Source organism: Condylura cristata, unplaced genomic scaffold (assembly GCF_000260355.1).
Source record: "Condylura cristata isolate star-nosed mole 26May11 unplaced genomic scaffold, ConCri1.0 scaffold00040, whole genome shotgun sequence".
NCBI classification, from domain to species: Eukaryota; Metazoa; Chordata; class Mammalia; order Eulipotyphla; family Talpidae; genus Condylura; species Condylura cristata.
This window is the reverse complement of record NW_004567141.1, coordinates 6,588,061-6,601,316: the sequence shown is the minus strand read 5'-3', so window position 1 is coordinate 6,601,316 and position 13,256 is coordinate 6,588,061. Positions and strand designations below refer to the sequence as shown.

The 13,256-nt window shown below is 44.8% G+C and overlaps 1 protein-coding gene across 1 annotated transcript; it reads left to right on the top strand.

The window, feature by feature from the left end:
- Window positions 1-5,747: 5,747 nt before the first annotated feature.
- FCRL1 (Fc receptor-like 1) lies at window positions 5,748-12,555 on the top strand. The gene is made up of 10 exons (XM_012733266.1): window positions 5,748-5,814; window positions 5,981-6,259; window positions 7,265-7,552; window positions 7,719-7,994; window positions 8,222-8,338; window positions 8,924-8,951; window positions 9,923-10,005; window positions 10,183-10,254; window positions 10,797-10,828; window positions 12,442-12,555. Exons 1-10 carry the CDS (start codon window positions 5,748-5,750, stop codon window positions 12,553-12,555), a joined length of 1,356 nt encoding a protein of 451 aa, XP_012588720.1.
- Window positions 12,556-13,256: the final 701 nt, after the last annotated feature.

The window sequence follows — 13,256 nt, the reverse complement described above, 5'->3', positions numbered from 1 at the left end:
CTTACTTTTTTTCAAAGAACCTTACCTTAATTTGATTTACAAGAAATTTCCTTTTCCTGGGATGTCTCTATGAGAATGAAAGCCCTTAAGTAATAGATAATGTTTCAGGGACTTTATTTTGGTTAATCTTCGCTGTGGTAAATATAGTAATATTAATCTTAAACTTTATAAATCTATGTACCTGTTTTAACCTTGATAGATTGATTTTAAAAATGTTATAATCTCAACTAAAGGTCAAAATGACCCCAGACTATTCTTAGAAAACAGGTGATTGTGATCTCAGCCCATTTCATATGCTAATGTCATCCCTCTGCCTGCTTGAAGTGTATAAAATAAATCTCTGATGAAGACAGAGCAGGAAGACTTGCACCCAACTCCCATTCCTGTGTCTTCCTCGAACCCACTCTCCTTTTTCCTGCCTTTTCCCCCCCTTTTCTGGGAATCTCCACTCGCCTATGCCTTCCCATTTTGAGACCCTGCCTGTTCTGCCCCCCAATAATCTGTGATCGGGGACAAAGCATCTCCAACACTTCACAGTTCTTACTCTCATTTTATAAATTTTGCTTCATATTTCACTGAAAAAATATGATAAGTAATCCTATGATAATTTCCTCATCTTTCTCCCATAATGTTTATCCAATGCCCACCTCTGTATTCACACAATATTGCCCTTACTCCACCAAAGACATGACTTTCCACTTGTGCTTCTTGTTCTACCCTCTTTTACTGTCTCAAAAACCTTGCTACATCATTAAAATGTTTCAACATTTGTCATTGGTCCCATAAATATTCAAACATTCTACACTGTCCTGTCTGTTTATAGTCCTATTGAGGTAACATTGTCTTGCACTGCTGTTTGTGTTTTGGAAGTACGGGATGGCCACCCCCACTGTGCTGTTAGCATGGTTCTTGTACCACCACGCATGAGCAGGTCATTGTGCTCTGTCCACACTCCGTGCTTGGCCTCATGCAGGGGGCGTGAGGGTGGGAAGCTGTGTAGACTGGAGTCTTGCTATCCCAAGGCAATAGTATATGTTTTATCTTAAAGTAATAAAAATGTGACTTGATGGTGTCCTCCATTTACTGCACCTTTTCTCTGTCTCCCCGTGTAAAGTTTCAAGAGCGAATGTATTCACTTTGTCTCTTTCTGTCCATTTTTTCAAAATTAAGTTTATATTATAGTAAGATTCATTTTTTGACATGAATCTTTTCTTTTAATCTCTGATTTTGGGCAAGGGATTATGGTCATGTGGCCACTAGCACCCTCAATACAGAGCAATTTCTATCACTTTAGAAATTTCCTCATGCCCAGATTTATTCATAGTCAACTTCTCCCCCATTCACAACCTCTGGATTCTACCAGCCTCCTATAGGGCCTCAAAGTTTTTTCTCACTCTCTTGAGCCCACTTCAATTGTATTTCCACCATTGCTGTAAGAGTTCTTGCTAATTTCATCAAACTCCCACATGTTTTCCTTGTTTAGTATTCAATTTTTCCAAACTTTCAACTGTATTTGACATAGTTGATCACCCCATCTTCTTGAAATACTTTCTTGCTTAACTTTTGGAATACCATATTTCTGCTGGGTTTCTTTCTATAAAATGCCTGCTACCTTGCTGACCTCAAAATGTTTGACAAGTTTGGTACCTAGACTTCTCTATCTACAATCACTCCACAAAGTCATACTATCTAGTCACTAATTGACACTTTAACTTCTTGAACTCAAGCTTTGATTTCTCCTTTGAACATCATTCATATATTCAACTGTCATTCAGATTTCTAATATACATATATTAAAGATTTATTTATTTATTCATACAGAACTGTGGTATAAGCCAGAGGTACAGGGGTGGTGAGAGGCTTCACTGGAGACAGGATGGGGAGCAGAACAGGCAGATTGACAAAGTACACTGCTGAGGGGAGCAGCGGGTGGGTCAGGAGAGGTCTGCCGCACCATGTGGATCCCTTCCAGCGCAGATATTGAACTCTCACTAAAGTCGCTGTAGCCAGCTTGCAGTGCTGTGTCCCAACCTGTTGAGCCATTCAGTTTTCTAATAGGCATCTTAAATTGAGTATGTTCAAACATATCCAATCCACCAGCACCGTGACCTTAACCTCTTTATTTCTTCCCACAAAATCTCTATTTCTGTTAATGTCACCACCATTATTCTAGTTCTGTGACCAAGAATCTAGGACTCATACTTAATTCATCTCTCTCTCTCTTTTAAAATATACTTGTTTTCATCCAATTCAAAAGAAATTCCCATTGATTCATCTTTCAAAATGTGCACTACAATCTGTCCACTGCACACACCAGTACTGCTTCACTTAAGTCATCATCATCACTCTCCAGTCTAATCTTCTATTGATTTTTCTCTGCCTCCCTTGCATATCTATTGGCTGATTTCACAATGCAGGAGTAATTTTGCATATGTAAATTAAGTCCATGGCTCTCCATTACATCTAGAATGAAACCCAGGGTGGCTTAAAGTTCACAAGCGCTCCCATGCTGGCTCCTGCCCATATTATACACACTGATGTCCACCACTGGCAACCACATCTCCCCTCACCCCTGCTACACACACACACACACACACACACACACACACACACACACACACACCTGGTCACCTTCGCATTCCTCCGGAACAAACTAATTTCTTCTTAAAGTCTTGCATTTTCTATCTCCCTGACAGGGATGTTCATACTCACTCATTTGGAAGACTTGCTCTCTGGTTTCATTTAGATTTGTACTCAGTTGATGTCATGCGAGTAGCTGAGACCATCCTGCATACGCTGTGACTTATCTCTCAGCTGTATTTTCACTCAGCACTGATCACCTTCTGAGATATTGTTTTATATTTACTTGTAAATTGACTCTTTCCCACTATAATGTAAATTCCTTGGCAGCAAAAACTGTTTTTCATGTTTATTCATGTAACCTCAGTATAGACACTCAAAATAATTTGCTGTAGGAATGGATAGATAAGTTGTGATTTTCATGTTAGCCTTCACTGATTCCTTTATCCTACCTGAGAAAATATTCATATAAACATTTCACCCCAAACAGTAGACATCTCAGAGTAAACATGAGTTTAAATAGGTAATATTAATAAAATATATTTACTGAAGGTATAATAAATTTCAGGCACATTTTCAAACATTTTATAGTCAACTTATTTAATGATGTAGGTTTGAATCTTAGCTCTTCTTCTTACAAGCTATGTGACTTTGAGAAAAATGCTTCACTTTTCTGTGCTTTAGCTTTTTTTGTTAAGCACACATCATAATAGTTCTCACGCAATCTCTGCATTGTAGGTGTGTTTTATCTCCATTTTATAACACAGGAAACTAAATCACAGAGAGATGAACCATTTTCCCCAGTCACCGAGCTTGTAAGAGAAAGAGCTAGGATTCAACTCACCTGGCTCCAGTTTGCATTTCCCCAGCCTTTTCCATTCTTGTTCATTGTGCAGCAAATCTATGACAAGATCCTTAGTATATGAGAGAATGTTTGGAAAAATGTGGATTCCTTCTCTAGACCTACGCCTCTCTGTTTCGAAGTTGTAAATAGAAGGGTTTCAGGCCTTGAGCCGGAGCCCTTCCTGCTGTTTGCCTGACTACTGGAGTCAGTTAGACAAGAGTTAGGTCAAGGATTCTGAGAAGAGAATGCATTTCTTTTTAAAAAAGGAAGCTAAAGCTACAAAGTAGTCGTAAAATAAAGGCACCATCTTCTAATCATAGATGATAGATGTTACTGGAAATTGCTCTGTGATCATATAATGAAATGACATGCTGCTTTCTGGATAGGGAAGGGAAGGAATGTGGAGTGGGCAAGAGCAGAGAAAAAGATGGAAGGGAGGAAGGAAAGAGGGGAAAGTGAGAAAAGAGAGAGGGATAGCGAAAAAGCAAAGGACAGAGGAAGGAAGCCATCAGGGGAGCACAAGGAAAGGGGTGTTGCTAGGGAAGCTCCCTGGGGAGTAAACATGGTTGGGCTTGGGATTTGCCGCTCTGTGCTGATGTCTACTGGTTTCTCTCCCAGCTCCATTCTGTGAACCAGTTGGTGAGTTGTACTTCCCTTTCTTCTTCATTGTCTGTGGCTATCTTGTGTGTTGGGGCCATGCATGAGGCTAGGGATGGCTGTGCACCCTGCTGACAGCTGCCAAGCCACACAGCTAGCTGCAGTCCCTCGGGCCCAGGCTGCTTGTGTGCACATCAGATTCTGAACTCATGCGAATCTACTCAGTTGGGGGAACAGATCTTATTCTGATCTTCTTGAGACTACAGTCTTATTTGTGGGAAGTCCCAGATTAGGGAGGAAGAGGCTGTTTGAACAAAAAGAGTGCTAAAGGCTGATGCTAGAAGAATCTTTGTCTTTTCAGTCTCAGAGGCTACAAGTTCCCTATGCAATTTCCAGTTGGTGCTCTACCAGTGTTGATGCAGGAGATGCCAAAGTCATGTCCAAGAACAGCATAACAGTCAGCCTACAGCTCTGCAGAGGACAGCTCTGCTCTCCAGACACGTCTGCCACCTAAGGATGCTTTCTTCAGACTCCGAGTTATGCACGTTTGCTTCATCGCTTTGATCCTCATTCAAAGTCTTACCTTTCTCCGATGAATACTGTAGAAAATTTCTCCCCACAAGGAACCTATCACTAAAGTGTATTTAAATACAATATATGTGAAACCTACTCTCTTGTGCATGAGCTATGAACACAAGGTTAGAAAGGTTATCCTGCTACCTCAAGAACACTGGCTGTGTGTGCAGCTAGAAAACATAAGACCTGGCGTTCATGTGACCAGAGATACTCAGAACTGACTCAGCCTCGTGGGTCCTGCATCTGATGTTTGCCCGTCTGTCCATGCCTTGTGCTAATGCTAACCATGCCTGTGCTTGGCCCAGCTTCCACCCCCTGAGCCCACACATCCAGTCTCAGTCTAAGCAAAAATCTAAAGCCAAATCTAGGATGAAGAAGGGAAGTATCAGTTGTCAAGATTTTGACAGGTAGTCTCTGGGTCTGAGAATTTCTGATACAAGATCTGGGCTACAAATTCCAGTGCCAGACTCTTGCAACTGCCCTTTTCTCTATTCTGCTTCACCTCACCCCGGCCCCTTTCAGAAGAAGGGGTTACAGGCACGTGGGTGTTTTTATTCCCTTCTCTGCACAGCACCAGAGCTGTGCTTTTCCTTCTCCAGGGGACAACCGTATTTTAAAGAGAGAAAGGAACTCTAACCTACAGAGTGTTCATAACCCTGCACAGGGAAAATATTTTGGCATCATCATGGGAACAGATTTTTTTTAAGTCCCAGTAAAGCATTCCAACAGGGAAGCTTGGAGCTTATGGCTACTGGAGCATGAAACACTCGTCAGTGGTCTAGAACATGTAACATTTCCCATGGATGCAGAAAAAGGCTGTTTTTAGCTATAGTCTCAGAATTTCCCAAGGGATTAAACAATTACCCAAAGAGTCAATGCTATCATGACTTTTGCTCGTTCATGGGCTGCAGCTGGGGAGATAAAAGATGAGGTGGGACCAGAATACAACTGGACCCACCTTTACTTCATCTGGAAAAGAATTCCTGTGCTTCAAAGGATACTTCTTGAGCCATGAGATATGGATTAAATTTGCTCCTTATAAACATGGTTTTTATAGAAAAAGCTGCAGAGCAAGGGAGTAAGGGGGCTGGGCGCATGGATGTGTGAACACAGGGCTTTCCGGCAGGCGCACCCCCATGCTTCATTCTAAATGGCAGTGACAGTGGAACTTGAGAGTAACAACAAATTCGAAGGTGTGGGTCGCCTTTTGGAGGGAGGTAGTGCTGCACAGGGCAGGGAGTGCTGGCTGAAGCTGCTTGCATTGAGGGGGTGGCAGGTCTGTGTGTCTGCTTTGAGTCTTGTTTCAGTGCTAAGAACACAAAGTGCCTCTTATCAGCAGCTGCATGCAAAGCACTGAGATGTGTGTTTAATTCTTGTCTCTAGTGTTGTCTCTGACAGCCAGCCCTTCTCAGCCCATTGAAGGGAACACGGTGACCCTGAACTGTACGGTCCAGCCCTGGTCATGGAAGTTATCTGGTCAGCTCCTGTTCAGTTTCTACAAAGATAGTCACATCCTGAGGCCAGCATTGACCAACTCCTCAGTGTTCCAGATCACTGCCACGTGGAAGAAAAAGCCAGGGTCCTACCACTGTTCAGCAAAGTCAGTGAAACCCACTCCTTGGGCAACACTGAGGAGCAATGCTATCTACATAAAAGTGCAGCGTAAGTGCCTGGGCCCCACCGGGCTGGCGGAAGGGCACGAGACTGGGCTGGCCGGACTGCTGCGCTCTGCGCCTGCCCCGATAGCAGCTGTTTGGGAGAGGCCTGAGAGGCTGTCCTTGCGAGACCTGAAGGGCTCTCCCCTTGTCCTTACCAGTCCCGTGCAAACAGACAGAATCATGTCCGAGACGCCGCTGCTGTGCGTCTGCACCCTGTGGCGCATGTGGGCAAACTTTTGCATAGTCCATGTTCCCTGGTTACGAGGAGCTGCTTGGTGGGCACCCGAAACAATGCGGGTGAGACATGTGGTGGTGTCCAGTGTTGACTACAGAGCAGGGAGCAGGCGGACTGGGAAAGGAGGCCAGAGCAGGCGTTGTGGAAGAGGCCACTGGGGAAGGGCTGGTGGGAAAGTTTATTTTGAAAGGTAAAAATGAGAGAGGTGCTAAGACATGTCATGTTAGTCCATGTCAGTGATACTTCGATATCTTCTCCCCTTCTCAAAGATGTTTCATTGTGACCTAGAGCAAATGTCTAGCACCTCCCCAAGGTAGGGCGGCCCACCCTGGCCCCCAGCTGGGCCACAGCACAAGCCGCTGGGCTGGCAGCAACCCTGTCCAGTGCCTCACACAGTGTTTGGCTGAACCCTGGCACCGAGGAGGACTCCATCAAGATCCTCTCCAGGCCTCTGGGAAGTTGAGTGATTTGAACAAGCACACACAGTAAGAGCTGGAGCCAGCATTCAAGCCCAGACTGTCTGATGTGCAAGCTGGGCTTGAAACCACTATGCTCTTGCTCCATGGACAATGAGAGCTTGAGTGGCCAGGTCTGGAGTCACTGAGCTGGGCAGGAAGGTGAGGCTGCATCCCCTTGGTGATGTGACAGTCTTTCTTAGCCAACCCATGCCACTCCAGCTGCCTTCACCTGAGGCCATTCAGGATTGTCTCACCTGCTGTCTGTCCCTAACACCCTCCTGCTCAGGGTTCTCCTGTGTCATCTTGTGTCATGCAGGAGTCCCCGTCTCTAATGTGAGTTTGGAGATTCAGCCTTCAGGGGGACATGTTGTAAAGGGAGAGAAGCTGGTTCTCATCTGCTCAGTCCCTGAGGGCACAGGAGACATCACCTTCTCCTGGTACAGAGGGAGCATGGGTTTAAACATGGAAACAAAGACTCAGCGTTTACTGCAAGCAAAGTTTGAGATCGCTGCGGTGCAGGAGAGTGACACTGATCAGTATTACTGTTCAGCGGACAATGGCGAGGGCCCCCGCCTCAGTGAGCTAGTGAGCATCACGGTCAAAAGTAAGTTGTTTTCTTACCTTTCTTACCTTCAGCTCAGCCAGCAGGTTGCAAATTGGGCTCCATGTTCCAGAGGGAGAAAGTTCCGTGGGTAGTACCTGTGTGGGGAGAGGTTGTGAGTATGTCACACCCTCAGAAACCCTCTCTGACAGTGTCTGTTCTCCCCCAGTTCCAGTGTCCCGCCCTGTGCTCACCCTTGGGGCTCCCACCCAGGCTGTGGTGGGGGACGTGCTGGAGCTTCACTGTGAGGCCCAGAGGGGGTCTCCCCCCATCAGGTACCATTTTTATCATGAGGACGTCATCCTGGGGAGCAGCTCAGCCCCCGCTGGAGGAGGAGTGTCCTTCAACCTCTCCCTGACTGCAGAACATTCTGGAAACTATACTTGTGAGGCCGACAATGGCGTGGGGGCCCAGCGCAGTGAGGTGGAGACACTCAGTATCACAGGTACACTCAGGCCATGGAATCATCTGGGTGAGAGTCCTTTCCCAGCATCCTGGGAATTTTTTGCCAATCCCACAATGTTCTGGTCTATCTTACCAAACACAGAGCTTCTGTGGGAGTGTTGACCTGGGAGGTGTACCCGAGGCTTTGACCCCAGCTCACACTCAGCTGTTTGCTGTCCAAACCCAAGCCCTCCTCCAGGGAGCTCACGTCCAGATCTCTCCCCTCAGTGCCTGTTGGGGACAGAAGAGACCTTCTTCCCTCAGGAGTCATTGAGGGGCTGCTCAGCATCGTTGGCCTCACCACTGTAGCCCTGTTATTTTGCTACTGGCTCAAGAGAAAAAAAGGTTAGTATTTAAAGAAGCTGGCATTTTGTTACTGTGACTTTTGCTTTTACTGAAATAGGCTGAATTCGTGTGCTGTGCAGTTGCACTCGGCCTGTAGGTTGGTCATAGCTCCTGTTTCTGGTATTTTTATGTTTACTGTTGGCCGCCAATTCTCCACTGAGCAAGCTGGAGTTTGGGCAAGAAAAGACTTCGCCAGAATCTCAGTTAAAGTCCAAGCTTCTCCTGCACCCTTGGACACCTCACCCCACCTATAGTGTGACCACGGCAGCACCTGCCCCTGGAACTTCTGTCATGATAACAACAGCCAGTGTAGTTTGACCAGAAGCAGTTGGATAACAGGCACAGGGTTCAAGGATGTGGACTCAAGCCCTCACTCTCATATTCATGTCCTTGGGAAGCTGGCTTATTTCATGGGTTTGCTTCTTCATCTGCAAAATGAAGGATCTGCCTAAGTGTTTGCCAGGATGGCCTCTAGACCATGGTGTCTGGACATGGTATCCCGGCCCGAGAGGGGACCCTGCACCAGGGCTCGGATGCACCCACAACCCCTGCACTGACACATCTATCCATTTGTTTCATTTGCAGAAAGACGTCCAGTCATACAGCCACGCAGGTGAGGTCTCTGCTTTCTTTACATGCCCATAATGCAGAAAAATCCATTTAAAAATGATGCATCTCCCATAAGCTTTTATTCTCCACGTTATTATATCAAACATTAACACCCTAGAGTCCTCTCACTGATAATTTTGATCATTCATTCGCTATCCCTTTTACTTCCTATATAAACTAATTTAAATTCTTTCTTTATCATTCGTTCTAGTTTATCTCCTTCCCTAAATTTACAGAATCAGGTAGCTACACAACTTCAGCCAATTGCTTGCATTTATTCAATCAGTTAACCATTGTTGGAGGTGTGTAAGTCGCTTTGCTGGGTGGGGAAAGTCTTGCAGCAACAGAAGCACCTGGAGAGCCCCAGAGTGTCTTGAGCAGTCAGGTATACACACACTTCTGGTGCAGGCCAGAGAGGCGCAAACACTGAGGAAGGTATTTGGAAGCTTAGACGAGGAAAAGATTTTCAGAATATTTCCATCCAGGGATACCAACACTTACTTGATATATGTTGATCGTATGTAATTGTTTATGCCAACAAGTGTCTTGTTTCCAAATCAGAGTAGCAATCTTTCAGTGGCACCAGGCTAGGCCCAGCCTTGTCTCCTGTTCCTTCCTCAGGCTCCTGCCGTGCTTTGTGTCCTAGGAGGGGCAGAGGGGATCAGTATTTCTTCATTTATTGTTTGCCAAGCCCCTGTTGTGTGGATGGTGTTACTCAAGGGGTAGGCAGTAGCGTGTGTCAGTCAGCGGACGACCTGGCCCCTGTGAACTTACCTGCTAGTGGCAGTCTGCTCAGCCTGGGGTAGGGTGTGGCTTGTATCTTACAGTTGTTGATGTCTGATTTCCCCATAAATTAACATTTACCTCAAGGCCCTGTCTAATAGGCCTCTCTTCTACTTCATAATCCCAGAAAGTCATGCCTGGCATACCTGGGCGGCTTTCCCAGATGGATAGCATGTGTTTCTGTGTTTGCAGGAGTCCTCCTAATCCTGTACCCCAAGAACTCACCTATCTCAACTCACCTGTCCCAGTGCAAAGAGACCCTGTGTACCAAAATGGTGAGAATTCCGACTGATTCTGGGATGGGGGTGAGGGAGGAGCGAGCCGGGGAAGGGTGGTGGGCTGACATCTGCTGACTGCTGTGCCCCAGCCACCTCTGAAGATTGTTGCTTGTCTCTGGCTGTGATAGTGGCAGAAAGAGGGACGGTCTTGGTGCCTTCTTTTTTCTCTTTCAGTGAATTTTGGAAGTGGGGATAAGGTGTATTCGCGGGTGTACCAAAGGCAGCATGAGTACCCATCAACAGCAGGTGAGACACGGGGAGTGAATGTGTGTGGGAGCAGGGGGGTCTTCAGTGTATGGCAGCGTGGCAGAGTTCTCTAGCCCTGCTGTTGCTTTTTCCCTGGGAGCCAACTGGAAGCATTGCTGTGTCCATCTGAAGCCTGCCCTTGATCTGGGAGTGACCTTGACTTGAGTCCAGTGCTGGTGCTGGTGGCCTCCCGTCTGTCTCCCTCCCCAGAGGCGTGGCCATGCTGGAGGTGGGGCTGCTGCTAACTCTTTCGAACTCCCTTCCCTCTGCATTAGCCCCCCACCACATGTGAGTTGCTGTTCCATCCCAGACATGGTGACCTAGAAATGCTGAGAGTTGTAAATCCTACACATAATCTACTTAGGTCCCTGGTAGCCAAATTCCCTTCATGTAAGATAGTTAGAGAAGAGAGACAAGAAAATGGAAATCATGGATTGAATGGAAATCAATCCATGGGAAATGGAAGAGGAAGAACACTTCATTGATACAAATTGAGTGAATGGCTTGGAGGAATCTTACAGCGTGAATGTTTTCCTCCACAGTAGAACCTGCAGGGACTCATAATGGATATAAGGTAAGTTATTTCTCCCTTGCTTTTTTTGTTTCTTCTGCAACTGGTTCTTAAACTTAAACATGATGCCCCTTAGGAAAGGCAAAATACCCCATGTCTATCTACTCTATTACCCCCCCTCCCATATACAATGTAGATAAAAACTTTGATCATAACAAACAAATGTCATTGTACAAAGATGTTTGGGGGCTTGCATGTTCATTTCCTTTGGCAATAGGCATGATTTGTAGATAAGCTATTTGAATGCTCAGTCTAGAAGTTCTGTTTGTGTGAACATAATCTTGAAATACTATTGAACAACACACATATATCTCTTTGTCCTGGGAGGTTATTCAAATAGCCTGTAGAAAACAATTAATATTGAATGAAAGCTAAACCAACAGTGATTTATATCATTAAGAGTCAGTAATTTGTAAACCTTGGACAATTAGAAACATCATTGATGATGTAAAAATACTCTTGGAAAGTTGTAGCAATTCATTGCTTAGTGCAAGTTTGGGTGGTACTTTGCATCTTGTCTACTGTGGGGAGGCACAGGGACAGATGTCTCAGGGTGGTGAACTCTGTGACACGCTAAATGTAATTGATGAATACGAAAGCCTGACAGCCTTAGAAATAGCAGTCATAGGACTACTGCCTTGCTGTCCGTGAGAGTGAGAGAAGGCATTATGTTTGGTCTGCTTGCAGCCTCTCAGGGTTGCTACATAGTCACCAGTGGGGTGCAAACTGTTGAAAATGTTGGTTTAGGACCACAGTCTTCCAAGAGTCCCATTTTGTGCACTGTGCACCATTCAAATGTTAGCAGGCACAATGAGGGGCGTTGCAGGACCCCAAACCTGCCTGATGAATTCTGACATCAGCCTCATAAGGTAAAATATGCTCTTAGTGGTAAGACCATCAACAGAAAAGTTAATCCAGTTAGTGTGCAATGAAGAGAGAGAATGGATATGGTTAAAGTAGTTTCCAATTAAAAGCCCTCAATTACCATCCCCTTGTGTGTATATGCCCAGCAAAACAGGTTTGGTTTTAAGTGGGTCCACTGAAAACTTGCCACAAATTGCCACTTAGTTGCCACTAACATTCCTTCTGACCGGAACCATGCAGAAGGGACCTAAATAGTCTGGAGGGAAAAGAGCAAATCAAAACACAAGTCAAGATAAAGCTGCCACTGTGAACCTCCCCTAGGGTCTTTCATCCACCCATGTCTCTGTGTTTTTCAAGTGTCTCCTCTTATGTTACCAAGCCCCTGATTCAAGTCCAAATACCACAAAGCGAGTGTGGCTTCTTCTTCTGTGCTCTATGTACCTCTTCTTCCTTTTCAGCTTCTCTTGAAGTCTTATTTAAATATACATGCATCATTATGTATGTGTGTGTGTGTGTGTGTGTATATACATATATATATATATTTGGTAATATATACATATTTTTAATTTCCTTTCTAACTTCTCACTGCTCAGCTCCACCCTTCCTTGGTGTGGTCGAGAACCTGGAACTCTGCTTTGTGTGCTATCAAATGGTTACAGTTGGATTCCTCCAGGCCGCCTGGGGAACAGAATGGTGCAGACTTGGCCTACTTGTCTGCCTGCTCTGGTCTTATTTATGTCCCTTTCTTCTAGGACTCAGCTATCTACTCTAAGCTGAAGGAGCCAAACATTACAGATGTGGACATTACAGACGTGGACATTACAGACGTGGACATTACAGATGTGGACTATGAAAATGCTGTGTAAAATCATGGAAGAGTTTGCTCTTTGGAAATTACCCACAGCCTTACACTTTAAAGAACTGGGATTCGTATTTCTAGAATACTTCCTCCAGTTACTTTCCTCTACAAAATGCTTTCTGAATCTAGCACAGGTGAATTTAGCACAGGACTGGAAATACCATTCAAGAGAACTAGCACAGATACAGGCATGGGGACTGTGTCAGCAGAAACTGATTCCTGCGGGTTCTTTCAGCACAGGACGAATTGTGTGCTAACTCCTCACTTACAAGGGGAACAGGATGGGATAAAAGAGACTGGGGTCTTGGGGCAGAGAGAGTGAAACCTAGGGCAAAAAAAGGTATGGCTCATGACTTTTGGGAATTGCTTCATAGAGAGCTTTATACATCAACACTGAGTGTAAGGGTCTTCTCTACTCAGCACAGAACACCAGCCATGGCACTTACATTAATCATTTCAATATAAAATATGTGACTTCCTGCATTTTGAGTCACTATTACCAAATTAGAATTAAAACAAAGTTACCAAAATTTTATTGTGCTTGCACTCAGTTTTAGTGACATATTATATATACAATAGTCCATCTAGATATCCCTAAATTTAATAATGAAACGATCTAGGTGCCCCAATGTTTATAATGAGATAGAATCTATAAATTTCACAGCCAGAGCTTTATGAATATATATATATATTTTCATATATATATAT

Bases quoted from the DNA above. Each gene is read 5' to 3' on its own strand.
- FCRL1 (XM_012733266.1), top strand. From the start codon at position 5,748: ATGGCAGTGACAGTGGAACTTGAGAGTAACAACAAATTCGAAGGTGTG. The intron at 6,260-7,264 runs GTAAGTGCCTGG...TGTGTCATGCAG, and splicing joins TATCTACATAAAAGTGCAGC to GAGTCCCCGTCTCTAATGTG. The intron at 10,829-12,441 runs GTAAGTTATTTC...CCTTTCTTCTAG, and splicing joins GGACTCATAATGGATATAAG to GACTCAGCTATCTACTCTAA.